The sequence below is a fragment of the Myotis yumanensis genome, unplaced genomic scaffold (assembly GCF_028538775.1).
Source record: "Myotis yumanensis isolate MYYU_CA2020_CCGP unplaced genomic scaffold, mMyoYum1.0.hap1 SCAF_11, whole genome shotgun sequence".
NCBI lineage: Eukaryota > Metazoa > Chordata > Mammalia > Chiroptera > Vespertilionidae > Myotis > Myotis yumanensis.
The window spans coordinates 64,483,196-64,500,669 of NW_027223762.1; the positions used below are offsets into that span (position 1 = coordinate 64,483,196).

Genomic DNA, 17,474 nt, shown 5'->3' on the forward strand with positions numbered 1-17,474 from the left:
GTCCATTATGATTAGAAATAGGATTCCTTATTATCTCCCCTTCTGCTTCTCCTCTCTAGATAAAACACGTTGGGAGAGGTGGAGTGGTCCATACAGCACTCATTCAGCCAACTCTGCAGCAGCCATTCATTCTGCTGCCGAGTTCCCTAGTCCTAGACACTTGCCTTTACCTACTACCAACTGCAAAATGAACTGTGAACAGAGAACAGAGAGTAGAACTGAGAAATCTCTCTTCTGTGCTCACAGCGACAATGGCTCTCCCTTGAGAAGCTGGCTAATTGAATCATCCTTTCTTTCAGCTGCAAATGGAATGGTGCCTAAGAAAGATCTTGAAATTGTAAAGCTAGAGGGACACTTAAGGATCAGTGTAGCTCCATTTTCTACTTGGAAATCTCAATCTCAGGGCAATAAATGGACCAACGTAAGGGCACACAGTGTTCTCTGCTGAGAAGTCAGTCATTCCGCCCAGTTCACTACTGTTTATGACACAGCATGATGCCTTGACCTCCAAGCCATCCTGGTCACTGCTTCTTTTCATTCTGGCTGCATAAACTCCCATAATTTTCATAGGAGACTTGGAGTCTTAGTAAAATCGTGGTTTATGTGGTTGGGTGTGATTTGAAGCTTCCCCTCTCATATAAATGCTCCCACTGTTAGAATTTTATTTAGGTGACATTTAGTTTAAATAGCTTCAAGCTCATCAGTGCAAGAAGAAAGCAGTAGAGCTGTCCTTCTGTTCTGCTATAATTTTGCTGCAAGACGTTGGGTTTTATATGTAAATCACTTCACAATTCTGAGTATTCATTTCCTCTGTTTTACTTTTTTAAAATATATTTTTATTGATTTCAGAGAGGAAGGGAGAGGGAGAAAGAGATAGAAACATCAATGATAAGAGAGAATCATTGATTGGCTGCCTCCTGCACAACCTACACTGGGGATCAAGCCAGTAATCTGGGCATGTGCCCTGACCGGGAATCGAACCCTAACCTCCTGGTTCCTAGGTTGACGCTCAACCACTGAGCCATGCCAGCTGGGCTCTTCTGTTTTAAAATTAAGGAGACACACTAGGTCAGTGGATCTCAGTCCCACTTAAATTAGAAACATCTGAAGGGCTTATAAAGCCACCTGTCCCTGGTCCTTGGCCCCAGAGATCCTGACCCTGTTGGTCTGGGTGGGCCCAGTAGCTCTGGGAGTTCCTGCTCCCAACCTGTTTCTAACAGGCGCCTGGATTGAGAAACACTGCAGCAGAAATCACCAAACTAATGTCCTTTCTGGCCTTAAATTATGACACTGTGCCATCTCCAAGGAAATCTTCTATATATATAAAAGCCTAAGCGACCGGCCCACTGGCTGACTGGCCAGTAGCTATGACACACACTGACCACCAGGGGGCAGATGCTCAATGTAGGAGCTGCTCAGCTGCTGTGACTTGGCAGCTATGGTTCTCGGGTGACGCACCCGGAACCAGAGAGGAGGGAGCCTGATTCCGGGGTGCCAAGAACTGACCTCTCGCAATCCGGGACCCCTTGGGGGATGTCAGAGAGCCAGTTTCAGCCCAATCCCTTCAGGCCAGGTGTGCACCAGGCCTTTAGTAGCTAAATAACTTCCTGCAAATAGAACACACTTTAAAGTATTCCACTGCAGAATGCCTGCTGAAGAGACTTTAACTTACTTTCCAAAGCACTGAATTTCCCAGAGCAAATATAAGGCACAGCCACCCTACACATGACAAGGCATCTTCTGAATAGTCGATTTTAAAGTAACAGACCGTGATGAAACGTGACATGACCTGACGTAATACAGCATAAGATACACATTTCTACACTTTCACTTTTAAGCAGAATCGCATTCTTCTGAGAGATCTGAAGGTACCTCTAGGACACAGGGTGAATTTGTTATTATTACTGGCTTCACAAACCCTACAGCTAACTGTAACAACATACTCCGAGATGCCAGCTTTTATCTGTGAACGGTGCTTACTTCAGAGACGCAAATGAAGGCCCCGCGCTCCTCAGCCCAGTCTCTGCCATCTCAATGGCGTGCTTGATCTCCAGCTTTTTATACAAGGACACGATGCTCGACTTGGGCTGGTTTTCCCGAATCAAAAGCTTCCGCAGGTATTTGTCATCAAACTTTTTAAACCTGGAAATAAAGAAAATCAAAGCTTTGATTAACTAATGCTACCTACACCAAGCATGTCAAACTTGCGGGCCACATCTGCATGCAGCCCACAATGAATATTTTTGCAGCCCAGCCAATATAATGGTATGTAAGAAATGTTTTAATAAAAATTTTGTAACTTAATTTTTACAATAACTAAACATAATTATTAATAACGAACTACAATGTTCGCTAATGACTGATTACTATCATCGTGTTGCATTCATTTCCCTTATGCACAGGTGCACCATTTCTCTCCACTAACACTAGTGGGGAATATTTCAACAGCCAATGGCCATGTCATTAGTCTTATACTGACTGGTTTGGTGTGCACAACAGGAGATATTTTGCTTTTGGAGAAACGAAAAGTACAATTTAATTATACATTATAATTATTTTTAAATGTGCATACCTGAATACATATGTACATAAAATATGGATACATGCAAATAAAAAAATATATAGCACATATCGATACATGAATCTAATGCAGCCGTGGGCAAACTATGGCCCATGGGCCGGATCCGGCCTGTTTGAAATGAATAAAACTAAAAAAAAAAAAAAAGACCGTACCCTTTTATGTAATGATGTTTACTTTGAATTTATATTAGTTCACACAAACACTCCATCCATGCTTTTGTTCCGGCCCTCCGGTCCAGTTTAAGAACCCATTGTGGCCCTCGAGTCAAAAAGTTTGCCCACTCCTGATCTAATGTGTATTTCTACATTTCCTATTTCTCTGCTTCTCTTTTCGACAAAATTATTCAAAAGTGTTGTTAGTTTTCTGTGTCTACAGTTCCTCTCCTTTAATTTTCTCTTGAAAACTCAGGCTTTTCCCTCCAATACTCCATTCCAACTACTCATTTTGAAGTAACCAGTGATCCCCCCACAACATAAATCCAATGGCCAATTACTCAGTTCTCAGCTTTTCTGACCTCTCCTGTTTAAAACAGCGTCTTCTGGGAAACACTGCTCTGGGTCCCTGCCTACCTCTTCCTCAACCACTTTTTAAAATTCCTTTTCTTCCTCCGTCCTCTTCAGCAGGAGGGCCCCTGGTTCTGCCTCTGTCCTCTTCTCTTCCTCCACGCACTCTCCTGGTGAACTGGCCCAGTTGCACGGATTTTAATACATCTCTATGCCAGTGACTCTCAAATTTGTATCTACAGCTCCAGCCTCTCTCCCAAACCCAGAAATAAATATTCAGTGGCCAAATCAACATCTCCACATGGCTATCGAGTAGACATCTCAAACTCCATGTGCTCAAGCTGGGCTCGTCTCCCCCTGTAACCCTCCCATTTCTGTTAATGGGAACTCCACCAGGTCAGAACCCTGATGTTATCTTTGATTCTTCTCCTTCTCTCATGTTCCATGTTATGACTGAACTAGAGGCCTGGTGCACAAAAATTTGTGCACTTAGGGGGGTCCCTCAGCCTGGCCTATGCCCTCTCACAGTCTGGGATCCATCGGAGGATGTCCACCTGCTGGCTTAAGCTCACTCCCTGGGGGGATCGGGCCCAAGCTGGCAGTCAGACATCCCTCTGGCAGCCCGGCAGCCCTTGGGGGATGTCCACTTATCAGCAGGGAGCAGACCTAAGCTGCATTCGGACATCCTTAGTGCTGCTGAGGAGGCGGGAGAGGCTCCCACCACCACCACTGTGCTGGCAGCCATCAGCCTGGCTTGTGGCTGAGCAGAGCTCCCCCTGTGGGAACACACTGACCACCAGGGGACAGCTCCTGCATTGAGCATCTGCCCCCTGGTGGTCAGTGTGTGTCATAGTGACCAGTCATTCCCAGTCATTCTGCTGTTAGGGTCAATTTGCATATTACCCTTTTATTATATAGGATAGAGGCCTGGTGCACGGGTGGGGGCCGGCTGGTTTGCCCTGAAGGGTGTCCCGGATCAGGGTGCGGGTCTCCACTGGGGTGCCTGGCCAGCCTGGGTGAGTGGCTGATGGCTGTTTTCAGGCTGCCTGCACCCCCTTCAGGGTGGGGGTCCCCACTGGGGTGCCTGGCCAGCCTGGGTGAGGGGCTGATGGTTGTTTGCAGGCTGGTCAACCACCCCCCCCCCCATGGAGGTTTGGCCAGCCTGGGTGAGGGGCTGATGGCTGATTTCAGGCTGGCCATACCCCCTTTAGGGTGCCTGGCCAGTCTGGGTGAGGGGCTGAGGGCCGTTTTCAGGCTGGCCAAGCCCCCCGGCGATTGAAGCTCCCAGCCTCTCCCTTTTTTCTTTTTATTCTGGGATTTATTTACCTTCTATAATTGAAACTTTGTAGCCTTGAGTGGAGCTCAGAGCCAGCCGCGGCAGGCAGGAAGCTTGGCTTCCTCCATCGCCAGGGGCAACCCAAGCTTCCTGCTCGCTCCAGCTCCGTGGCCACGGCCGGCTGAAAGCAGGTATCTGGGGTTTATTTGTCTTCTATAATTGAAACTTTGTTGCCTTGAGTGGAGCTTAGAGCCGGCTGTGGCAGGCGGGAAGCTTGGCTTCCTCCATCACTGGGCAACCAAGCCTCCTGCTCGCTGACATCTTGGTTGGGTTAATTTGCATATAGTCTCTCTGATTGGCTGGTGGGCATGGCTTAAGGTCTAGCGAAGGTACGATCAATTTGCATGTTTGTCTTTTATTAGTGTAGATGGTGTCCATCTAAAAATTTCTATGTTGAAGCCAGAATCCCAGTCCCTCAGAATGTAGTCATATGTGGAGAGAAGCATGATTACATGGAAATGAGGTCACCCGAGTGGGCCTGAGTCCAATATAATGTGATTGTGTAATAAGAGAAAATGTGGACAGACACGCACAGAGGAAAGATGCCATGAAGAGGCAGGAAGAGAAGGCCGTCTGCAAGACAAGGAGAGAGGCTTGTGATAGGTCCTTCCCTCATGGCCCTCAGAAGGAACAACATCTACCTTTGACCTTGGACTTCTAGCCCACAGAACTGAGAAAATAAACTGCTATTGTTTAAGCCACCGCAATGGTGGTACTTTGTTACAATACCTCTGGCAAATGAGTACTCTGTCCACCTGATCAGCAGTTTGTCTTGGTGCCAAAATACCCACAAAACCCAGCCATTCCTCACCACTTCTACTGCTATCATCACGTCCAAGACACTGTTATCTCTCCATGAATTCTTGCAATGGGCACCTGACTGGTCTCCCTGCTCCCACCACCGCATTCCTACAGCTCATCCTTGACACAGAAGGCGGAGTGATCCTGTTAAAACATATGTCAAACAATGAGACTCCCCTGCATCTCACCTGAGGAAAAGCAGTGACCTGGAGGCCCTACACAGCCTGGAGCTGCACCGCTAGTGCTCCTCTCACCTGGGTGCCTCCGCCTTCCTGCTTTCCTGGTGTCCTTCCTGGTGTCCTTGCTGGTGTCCTTGCTGGTGTCCTTCCTGGTGTCCTTGCTGGTGTCCTTGTTGGTGTCCTTCCTGGTGTCCTTCCTGGTGTCCTTGCTGGTGTCCTTCCTGGTGTCCTTGCTGGTGTCCTTGCTGGTGTCCTTCCTGGTGTCCTTCCTGGTGTCCTTGCTGGTGTCTTTCCCGGTGTCCTTCCTGGTGTCCTTTCTGGTGTCCTTCCTGGTGTCCTTGCTGGTGTCCTTGCTGGTGTCCTTCCTGGTGTCCTTCCTGGTGTCCTTGCTGGTGTCCTTCCTGGTGTCCTTCCTGGTGTCCTTGCTGGTGTCCTTCCTGGTGTCCTTCCTGGTGTCCTTGCTGGTGTCCTTGCTGGTGTCCTTGCTGGTGTCCTTCCTGGTGTCCTTCCTGGTGTCCTTCCTGGTGTCCTTCCTGGTGTCCTTGCTGGTGTCCTTCCTGGTGTCCTTCCTGGTGTCCTTCCTGGTGTCCTTGCTGGTGTCTTTCCCGGTGTCCTTCCTGGTGTCCTTTCTGGTGTCCTTCCTGGTGTCCTTGCTGGTGTCCTTGCAGGTGTCTTTCCCGGTGTCCTTCCTGGTGTCCTTTCTGGTGTCCTTCCCGGTGTCCTTCCTGGTGTCCTTCCTGGTGTCCTTGCTGGTGTCTTTCCCAGTGTCCTTCCTGGTGTCCTTCCTGGTGTCCTTTCTGGTGTCCTTCCTGGTGTCCTTCCTGGTCTCCTTGCTGGTGTCCTTGCAGGTGTCTTTCCTGGTGTCCTTCCTGTCCATCCTCGTGTCCTTCCTGGTGTCCTTTTTGGTGGCCTTCGTTGTGTCCTTGTTTTCCTGGACACTCTCCAGCTGCGCTCCCACCTATGGCTTCTCTACTGACTATTCCTCCTCCTGAGAACCCTCCTCCTACAGACATGTCACCCTTTCTCCACCAAACTTCCTATTCTGTTTCTGGATACATTTTCCCCCACAGAAGCTACTTTCTAACATGCTATGAATCTAGTATTTGTGGTGCTGTTTCCTTGCACGAGAGTGGCCTCTGTGGGTGAGGTGGGGGTTGTTTCCGGGTATCGCCAGTGCATAGCTCAGTGCCTCACACTTGTAAGCTTGGACACAAGAAGGAATCCTGCGGCCCCAGTTCCTCCCTATATGCACATCCTCTGCCATATTGCTTGGCAATGTCCTTCCACCCTGGCCTAAGTGACCCACCTGGCCCGCTTCCTGCCACTCAGCTCAGTAAGTTCCTTGTGTGGGTCAGTGGGCTAGCAGCAGGCATGGCGATGGAAGCAGAGGCTTGCCTTTCTACCCTGCCTCCTGTGCCTGCACAATTACCATGAGGAGGATGCGAGTGGAGTAACCGTCAGTCCCGAGACAAAGGGCAATGCCACATGGAGAAGCGTGAAGCCAGCACAGGTAAAGAAGAGGCAGCGGGGCCAGCGGACACCACACAACCCCCTGGAGCAGGGGCATGACAGTCAGACCCCTCCCCTGCCCAGAGCAGCTGCCTCCCCCCCCGCCCCCCCCACTTCTTGACTCAGGCGCTTTAATAATAAGTGACTATTGTTTTGAGCACTTGACTATTGGGTTGGTTTGTTATGTAACATTATTATGTCAATATGTAAACAAAACAGCATGCAGTAAATATTTGTTGAGAAAGAAAGAAATTTATTACAGCGATTACCATGAGCCCAAGTTCTATAGGCACACCTGTGCTTTGAAAACAAACAGAAAACAACGCCAACCGCATTCTGGGCTTGGAACACTGAGGGCTGTGAATCATGAAAGAGTCATCCTTAGAAGTTTTGCTGGTGCCTGGCCACGGCACTAACTGCTGGGCCCAACTTTAGTCTGAGTTTGAGCAGGACTCTTGGCAGCAACACCTCTTTTTAAAATTTCTTTTATTATTATTATTGTTTTAGCTTTTCCCAAGAGACAAACAAAATGAAGAATAAACATTAAGGACAATGACATCTGGTGTTTTTGGGTAGGAGCTGTGCACTTTCTTTTTTAAAAAGATATTTTCATTGACGTTAGAGAGAGAGGAAGGGAGAGGGAGAGACACATGGAAGCCGATGAGAGAGAAACATCCACATCAATCGGCTGCCTCCTGCACACCCCTGCGGAGACCAGTGAGTCCGATTGTGAACCAGAGACCTCTCGGTGCACTGAGCACACTGGCCAGGCAGAGCTGCGCACTTTCTTTCTTCTGCTTTATTTCCACACCTTTCATTTCTCTGCCAAGCCGCACATGGGAAGTCTCTTTCTCCATCATTAGATTCCTTCTGACAAGTTTGAGAAACCCCCTTACTCACTGCCCTGTCACGTCTTTCTCCAGGGACCCACTGCCTCCGGAATTCTCTGCAGGACACTAGAAAGCCACAGCATGAGGGTTCCAGGGGGAAGGGAAGGGTACCCAGCACACCTAAAACAATCACTTCTTTTCATGTCATCGTTCGTGACATCAATAATTAGTACATACCAGAGACAGGACCTGAGAGAACTAACGCTGAAATGGCTTGTCAGTACCGAATCCCTCCATACCCACTTCCCAGCATAAACAGCGCACTTGACAACCAGAAAATTACTTAAAACTAAAGGCCCGATGCACAAAATTCATGCAAGGAGCTCGGCCCTTGCAGCCGCTGCGGCTTGCCTGGGCCCTTGCAGCCCCGGCTTCGTCCGGAAGGTCGTTCGGCTGTCCAGTCTAATTAGCATATTACACTTTTATCATTATAGATTTACCTGTAAAACATTGTGCATGAAATGCTTAAAGGAAATGTTTAAATAATTAAATGAAGTATGCACATGGCAGAGAGCAAGTCAGGCATGTAACAATATTGCCTTTCAGAGACACAAATCAGTTGTCTCTGACAAATTTAGTATTTACAGTTCAATTAGCCTGCAACTTGCAGTGTTTGGCTGGAACAGGCTCATGCCCAGAGATTAAGTGCCTCTCCCTGCAAGACAGGACACAGCCAGCCTTTCCCTGATCCTCCTTCCACCTGTGTCCCAGGCAAATCCACACACCACAGGGGCCACCTCTTCCTTCTTCTAACTCTGCCTGAAACCCATCTCTAACACATTTATTTTTTAAAAAATGTATATATCAATTTTTTTTTGAGAAAGAGACCGGGGGGGGGGGGAGAGAGAGAGAGAGAGAGAGAGAGAGAGAAGAGAGAGAGAGAGAGAGAGAGAGAGAGAGAGAGAGAGAGAAAGAGAGAGAGAGAGAGAGAGAAACATTGGTTTGTTGTTCCACTTACTTGTGCATTCATTGGTTGATTCTTGTCTGTGCCCTGATCAGGGATCAAACCTGCAACCTTGGTGTTATCAGGACAAGGCTCTAACCAACTGAGCTACCCGGTCAGGACACTCATATTTTTCCTCATTTGGGGCAGTGGAGTGATATAAATCTTTAGCCCAATCTTTACTTTTGAAAAGGAACAAACTGTTCTATTCACTTGTCACCCATCACCAGGCAGGACTAGCAGGTGATGGGGCAGGGAGAAGAGTGCTGGCGAAAGGGAGAAGCAGGGGGACAGCATGGCTGTGGGATCAGTGGGGAGGAGAGGCAGAGCCATCTGCGTTGAGCCGCTCCCAGGGATTGTAACGAAGGGCCACGGTCCCAGGCAGGTGGCCAGGTGCTCTGGCCTACCTCCCGCCTCCAAGAACAGTGAACACTGCCCAAGGTAAATGGCCACTGTTGCCAGATTTTTACAATGGAGATATTAGTTTGTGTTGTTTTATTACTTTATGTCCATATGCGACAAATAAATATTTCCCTTTAGTGATGAAGTATGGCTAGGTCCAAGGAGCCATTCTACATTGGTAAACAGTGTGGTCAGGGTTATAAAGGTGGTTCTAGCATTTGAAATCTCCACAACTCATTTTATGACTTAGTGACATCACACACACACACACACACACACACACACACACACTCTCTCACACTCACCCCTCTATTTGCTTTATGACTTTTTTGTTGCCTTTATTATACTGCAAACATTTAAAGGCCTGAGTCTATCGTTTACACTTCTCAGGTAGTGCGCCGTCACAGAAGCACTTAAAAATGCCCTCTATTACATTACAGAAATTGGTAGGCTGGTCAACTTCCTGTAATCAGCTGGGGTGGGCTCTGTTAGGAAAGACAAGGCAGGAGGGCAAGAGGATCCACCAACCACAGCTTAGAACCTGCCCGTCTTCAGGGACCATCTGACATGCTACCTCCTTCCTAAGTCTTTTCTCGCCAGCGGTTCTGACTGGCTAGGCTTCAACTCTAAGATCCTTGAAGAGAGACACCGAATCTTATTTATCCAGCACAGAGCATTTAAAAGTAAAAACCCCACAGATAGACAGATGATACATAGATGATAGATGATAGACAGATGATAGATAGATGATAGATAGATGACAGATGATAGATAGATGATAGATAGATAGATCATAGATGATAGATAGATGATAGATGATAGACAGATGATAGACAGATGATAGATGATAGATGATAGGCAGATGATAGAGATGATAGATGATAGATGATGGATAGATGATGGATAGATGATAGATAATAGATGATAGATGATTGGTAGATGATAGATGATAGACAGATGATAGATGATAGATCATAGATAGATGATAGGTGATAGGTGATAGATAGATGATAGATAATAAATAGATGACATACAGATGATAGATGATAGATAGATGGTAGATAATAGATGATAGACAAGTGATAGATGATGGACAGATGATAGACAGATGCATTATATAAGTGCACATAATCTTTTAGCTAAGTGTAGCTTTAAAAATACTTGCTATTTCTGTTAGTCTATTTATGTCCTCAGATGCTCTCAAGATATTTGGCAGAACAAATAGTAATGGGACCCCCAGTTTTTACCAAATAGACTGCATTCAGTGTCACTTGCAGAGAGAAGTGTCCCACGACTTGGCCTGGCTGTGAAGGGCCAGGCCTGTGATGTAACTGGAGGGACTGTGTGGAATGTGTGTGTCCCTGTTAGGAGGAGGCTAGTACATATTCTTTGTCTCTTCACGATCCTTCTTCCAAGGTCAGCCTGGACGTTATGCACAAGAGCTAATGCTGGAGCAGACATTGTGGTCTGTGAAGCAGCTTTGAAATGGAAGCTGTTAGTAGCATCAACTAGACAGAGGGCCCTGGGACTGTGAGGAACCTGCGAGCAGAACTCAGCGAGGAGACCTACACTGTCTGCCTCTGGCTGTTTATACCAGAGAGAAACACACTCTGTCTTGTTAAAGCCACCGCTGCTTCAGGTCTGTTATAGCCCAGCTCTGTCCTAAAGGACACACTGGCAACACAGGGAACATTACTGAAAAACAACTCCCGCCAGTGAGTGCCCAGGCCGTTGGGAGCCACCTCATCAGTGAGGGATCCGCCTCCTTACTTGTCTCTCCAAAAGTTGTGGCCCCAGTGTCCACAGACGTCTTCAATCCCAGTCTTCACATGGTCAAAAAACTAGAAAGAAGAAAGCAGCTCATTGATTAATCTTAACTAAAAGCACTAATTTCTACTCTATTCATATCATGCCTACACTTCAAATACTAGTAGCTTTTGCTTTTTTTTTTTACTGAAAGCAATGAAACAAGAATCAATCTTCTAACATTGATGAGATGTTTGTCACATGGATATTAAGCAATCTGAGATTATTTTTTTCATCTTTAAATGTTTATTCATAATTTTAGAAAATATGAAATATGATAATTTTCTAGTGGAAAGATTTTCAGGTTGAAGGAGGTGATGAGGGCCCCTCACTGGGGAGCTCACCAGGCTGAGCTGGAGAAGCCACCCCGAGGCTTCGCTCATTCCGCACCCCAACTCATGCCTTTCTCAGCCCTCCCTCTTCTCTACCTCCCTCCACTCCCTCTTCTTCAGGCACCGAGCCCCCGGCACCACACTGTGTGCCAGGACCCACGTCCTCTTCTCACCTGGCCCATTAGCCCCCCGGAACCTACCCGGCTGTGAATCTCCTCACTCACGGCCTGCTGCTTCTTATTGGCCTTTTTAACATCAAGAAACTCCACTAGTGGCCGAATGGTTATTCCCTGCATGTAAAGAGAGAAAGTGAATTTTCTTATAAAATAAAATTAAAAATTCAATGATAACTTTTATTTTCCTCAGGTCCCATAACCAGCAAAGATATCCTGCTCCCAAGATGCAACCCGGTGTGTGGACATTGTGTGGTCTCTTCCTCCTCAGCAGCTGGCGTCTTTCCCGAGGGCATGCGCTAGAAACAGGATGAACAAGACGCAAGAAACTGAAAATGTAATTCTAAGAATAGAAAGAAATTCTAAGAAAGAATAAAGTATTATCCAAGTTACAGGAATCACCTGCTTGTATTATCCATAGAAAACTTTTCAATGATTTTTACATTCATTGGTTCATTAAAACAATTTTAATTGAGCATCTATTTTATACATGTCAGGAGCTTGGTCATTTAAGACACAAACATGAATAGTTAAGGACCTCAGCTGAGGACTATAGTGTGAGGGGGAGAAAAATATACCCCAAACATCTAAGAGCAGGCAGAGGTGAGCGAGACACAGGGCGCGGGCCCAGGCAGGTGTGATCCGCGGGAGCACGGAGGGGAGCCTTCAGACACGCTGGGCGGAGGAGCGTGGCTGGCTGCCAGGAGGGCACGGAGGGCTGGGCGTGTTTCACCCCAGCGTGGGAAATGAGAGAACCACAGCGTGTCTGGCAAGCAGGGAACAGAAAGGAATGTCCTTAACACGCTAAAATACCTGCCAAAAATCTCAGGGAACAGCGGACTTGATAACGAAACATGAAAAGCATTTCCATCACAACCGGGAACCAACAGGGAACCCGCTCTGTGCTGGGCCGGCTCCGCTCGCCCCAGTCAGTCAAGGGGGAGCACACAGAGGGGGAGAGAGACTCGGGAAAAACAAGGTGATTGCTGCTCAGGGATCGCTTTATGTTGGTCCTAAAATATCTAAGACGATTATTTTTCATTTAAAAGTACCAAGAAAGTTTCATGAAGTGTCTCTACATAAAATCACATACACAAATCCATCCCTTACACTGATTTAAAAAGGAATCAATAAACACCTATACAATAGCAATGAAAACTATACTTATGTCTGTATCTACATGTAGAGAGAGAGAACACATATAATAGTATGCAGCAGAGTACAAGTAATACATTAGATATACAGTAGTGTACTGTCTAGACCAGGGGTCCTCAAACTTTTTAAACAGGGGGCCAGTTCACTGTCCCTCAGACCGTTGGAGGGCCGGACTATAGTTAAAAAAAAACTATGAACAAATTCCTATGCACACTGCACATATCTTATTTTGAAGTAAAAAAACAAAACAGGAACAAATACAATATTTGTATTTGCATGTGGCCCGCAGGCTGTAGTTTGAGGACCCCTGGTCTAGACACTAAATACACATGTATGTATACTTAAATATTCTCTTCATATATATCACAAAATGCATAGAACCTTTACAAAACCAACTATAAAATTTAATTAAAAGATATTAAAATGATTTGAGTTTTAAAATGATATACAGTTCCTAGATGGGATTACTGAACAATATTATGACAATGATTTTATCTCAACATCCATGCAATACAACCCCAATAACTTTCCAAAGGATTTGTAGCAGACATGAGAGAGCAAGCTGAGAGGCTGGGAGAGCAAATGTAACCAGAAAAATTTAGAAAAAGAATAACAAGGACTTCCAGATGTCAAACAAACTAGCAGGAATATAACTAAAATTAGGTGATACTATCCCTAAAATAGGCCAGGTGAGGGGCAGTGAGAAGGGGGGTCAGTGAAGTTCCCTAAGTTTCTTGCTTAGTAGGTGAAGGCTGCCACTACTTGGCATGAAGAATACATGTATAGGAGGGGTTACTGAGGGATTTGGGGGGTAGTGGATATGTTCCCTGCTGTACATTTGATTTCCATCTTATATTTCCACACATCTTTAAATCTTTAAGAATGCTTTTAATAAAACAATTCTCTCTCTCTCTCTCTCTCTCTCTCTCTCTCTCTCTCTCTCACACACACACACACACGCATTTTAAAAAATGAGGCCATTCATTTTATCCCATCAATCCAGCTTTGGGCATTTTTCAGCTTAACTTTAACTGTCTGAAGTGTGAACTGATTTGACCAAATTTGGTATGACACACCTTTCATTGTATCTGTGTCACTTTCAAAGTGTGCTGCTTTGAAATAACATAGGCGGTAATAGCAGTTGTCTAACCAATACACACTCTGTCATTTATAACTTATGTAAATGAAAAGAGGTGCAAACATGTGTTTGACAGAGATGGATTTCACTGAATCCAGAGTCCATGAAGCCAGTAGTTTAATAACTCCAGGGAAAACATCAACAAAAGCACTGCAATTTTTAAAACTATGTAATGTGTTCTAAGGACTTAATCTGTCATTTTACCTGCTTTTTTCTGTCACTATTCATTTAGTAAATAGTGGGTCCATGGTAGTTGTAAATATAGCACAGAAAAATAAAGATGGGACAAGGGCCTGCTCCAGTCCTGTGCCAATTCCTCTCTGGGCAAATAATGGAGAAATAACTGCATTATCACAAATAAGACACAACTGAACAACTACAGGAAATAGGCATGGCCTGGTGCCCTGATCCGCTGAAGTTTCTAAACTACAACATGCTATATAATAAAAGTGTAGTATGCAAATTGTCCCCTCAATTGGGAGTTCATCCAGGAGTTCGACCAGGGGGCGGGGCTGGCTGGGGGAAGGGAAGCAGTACCCGGTGGCAGCTGGCAGCCACTTGGGATCCTATCAGTGCACAAATTTCGTGCACTGGGCCTCTAGTGCCTTATAATTAGTTTCTACTTAATAACAAGTACTGATTGTAGGCAAGGGCTGCTGACACTGCTCCCTTCAATGGTCACTCCTCTCTCTGGATTATCTGCAGAGTCATGTCATGCCCCATGGGAGAGATTTCACAAGTTCTGCCTTCCTCTCCTCTTGCTCCCTTCCTTGGTTCCCTCCTTCCTCCCTCCCTCCCTTCATTCCTCCCTTCCTCTCTCCCTTCTTCCTTCCCTCCCTCCATCCCTCTCCTTCCCTCCCTCCCTCAATCCTTCTTTCCTTCCTTACTTGGTTCCCTTCTCCTTCCCTCCCTCCCTCCCTCCCTCCCTCCTTCCTTCCTTGTTTCCCTCCATCCCTCAATCTTCCTTCCTTCCTCCCTCCCTCCCTCCCTCCCTCCCTCAATCTTCCTTCCTTCCTTCCTTCCTTCCTTCCTTCCTTCCTTCCTCCCTCACTCCCTCCTTCCCTCTCTCCCTCTCTCCCTCCCTCTCTCCCCCCCTCCCTCAACCGACCTTCCTTCCTTCCTTCCTTCCTTCCTTCCTTCCTTCCTTCCCTTCTCCCTCCCTCCCTCCCTCAATCCTTCCTTCTTTGTTTCCCTCCTTCCTTCCTCCCTCCTTCCCTCAATCTCTCTTCTTTCTTTCCTTCCTTCCTTCCTTCCTTCCTTCCTTCCTTCCTTCCTTCCTTCCTTCCTTTCTCAATCCTTATGCTTTGGAACTAGGGTACTTGGAACCTCTGAGTGTGGTATGAATTTATTTCCTTAAATTAGATGTTATATTACAGGAGCCTAGGTCTTTGGTTGGGAGAGACAGAGGGGAAAAAAAGAACACCTTTGAGAAGGCGCATTGGAAAATTTCTAATTTAGGTCACCTGGGGAGCAACCCGATACGGACTAGAAAGATAGTTCACTCCCTTAAAAACAAACAATCAAACAAACACACCACCTCAGGCTTCCATCAAACCACTGCAAAACATAGCTGCAAAGCTCAAGTACAATATTCAGCCATTCACTCGGCTTTGGCTCAACAGACACGCCACCTGAGAGTGGGATCTGCGAGGGCTGCTGGGCAGCAGGTGCAGAGGGACTGGTTTCCAAGGCCCCTCTCTGCTCCCTCGGCCCCCTCTCTGCTCTCAGTGCTGTAAAACCCACTGCTTATAAAATACTGGTAATGAGTGTCCTTTTGGTTTGTTCTTTTGGAAGAAACTGATTTCTTTGAATTAATTTTTTTTAAAGGAAGGAACTGCCTTATATTTCTTTGCTGATTTAGCAAGCAATTTTGGGAAAAACTTAAAGAAACTATTTTGTTAAAAAAATATATCACTAGCCCAGCCAGTGTGGCTCAGTGGATGAGCATCGGCCTATGAACCGGGAGGTCATGGTTTGGTTCCCGGTCAGGGCACATGCCTGGGTTGTGGGCTCCATCCCCAGTGTGGGGCGTGCAGAAGGCAGCTGATCAGTGATTCTCTCATCATTGATGTTTCTCTCTCTAATTTAGGTCACCTGGGGCGCAACCTGATAATGCCTAGAAAGATAGCTCACTCTCTTAAATCCATCAAAGAGCATTTAAGTAGATGTCTCTCAGTGTGTCTGCTACACACACTTCACACAGACTGCGAGCCCCCTGGGCACAGTGTTTACCAGGTGCGCGCAGGTCTCATGCGCCCCCCCCCTGCCCCCCCCCCCCCCCCCGCACCCCTGGGAAGGCCTCTGCTCAGCCTTCCTCCAGGCCTTGGCACTGCACAGTGACAGCTGCATGCGGCCTCCCCTTCACTGCCACTGCTGCTAGGACTCCTGTCTCTAAATTCAGACGCAGAAACCCCCTTCGGTACATGCTCCCCTGTGTCACTCCCACGCTCCTCTCCCAGACTCCACTGAGCTGCGGTGTCTTCTACCTCCTGCTTCCCACTCACCTCCCCCAACCCTCCCCTTCATGCTCTGATAGTGCTCTGTGAAGCAGGGCACTCCCCGCCCCCCTCCCTGCCCACCTGGCCTGGTCCCCACAGGGCCCCCCACCTGGCCTGGCCCCAAAGCTGTAGCCAGGGTGGCTAGAACCCTCTCCTTCCTGACCACGCCTCCTCTGCTTTCTTCGAAGTTACTGTTCACCTTTCCAGTCTCCTGGGCCGGCTCTTCAGTGTTTGCTTGACCTCTAAAGGTCAGCGCCATCTCTCCTCACTCTGCACTGGGCCAGACTCAGGCTCTCAAAGCCGCCTCCGCGCTGGTGCGTCTCAAATGTGCCTCTCCCCTAAGTTCTAGACCCATCGCACAGCCGCCGGGGCAGTCTTCATGACTCTAAGAGGCGAATGTGCAGGCCCAGCATGGCAACTCTGCTGCAGCCCCCCCCCCGCCCCCCCCCCCCCCCCCTGCCACACTGCCTGCAGGAAGTGAATGTCCCGCTGAATGCCCCTCTTCCCTCACTTGTTCAGTCAGAACCCCTGGTGCTATATCTGCTGTTCTCTCTCTCACATCCTAAACGATGCACCTACATTTTTCATCTTAAAACATTCTGATCATCTTGCTCATTTTTTTGTAGAAGAATAAAATTTTCTGAATTCCATGGAACTCTACCAGTAATGGCATGGGAGTGAAAGGTAGGAATGTGCCATTATTACACTGCACAGCAATATGGAAAACATATGGCCATTTATTTACCAAACTCAGGCTTATTTGAAGGTTCACGCTCTGTAAGAGAGTGCTGCACCTCAGTGCTGAGAGGCTGTGAGCAGGGCGTGTCGGGCTGTCCGGGAGGCTCCCTGCTGTCCCGAGTGTCCGCACCCCTGCAGAGGGTGCCACAGCGCAAGGCCGACTGCTGTCACCAGGCCGTGTCAAGGTTGCACTTGCAACAAGCTAAGTTGAGAGATGAGGTAATGCTACCCTCGGACAAAGAGTGTCAGACCTCAGCTCAGTCCTGCTCCTGTCCCTCTGCCCCTCACATGCAGGCATTCCCCACTGGCCCTTGTGTCACCCACAGCGACTTCAGTGTAGAGAACTGACTCAAATCAACATGAAGGACTTTACCCTGAGTATGAAAGTCCTTCGTCTCTGACCCGGGAGTCAGGTGTCTTCTGCAAGCATCCATGAAAATGTAACAGTAACCTGGTAAACTGCTAGTCAGGTAAAATCCAGACACTTCAC

At 47.2% G+C, this 17,474-nt stretch overlaps 1 protein-coding gene across 1 annotated transcript in view; it reads right to left on the minus strand.

Annotated features, from left to right (window-relative positions):
* Positions 1-17,474, minus strand: part of SLC9A2 (solute carrier family 9 member A2) — a 123,476-nt gene that overhangs the window by 15,801 nt on the left and 90,201 nt on the right. The window contains exons 6-8 of the mRNA XM_070429772.1: positions 11,483-11,572; positions 10,915-10,985; positions 1,981-2,142 (exon numbers count right to left, since the gene is read on the minus strand). Coding sequence (XP_070285873.1) covers positions 1,981-2,142; positions 10,915-10,985; positions 11,483-11,572 — 323 coding nt within the window. The remainder of the gene's footprint in view (positions 1-1,980; positions 2,143-10,914; positions 10,986-11,482; positions 11,573-17,474) is intronic.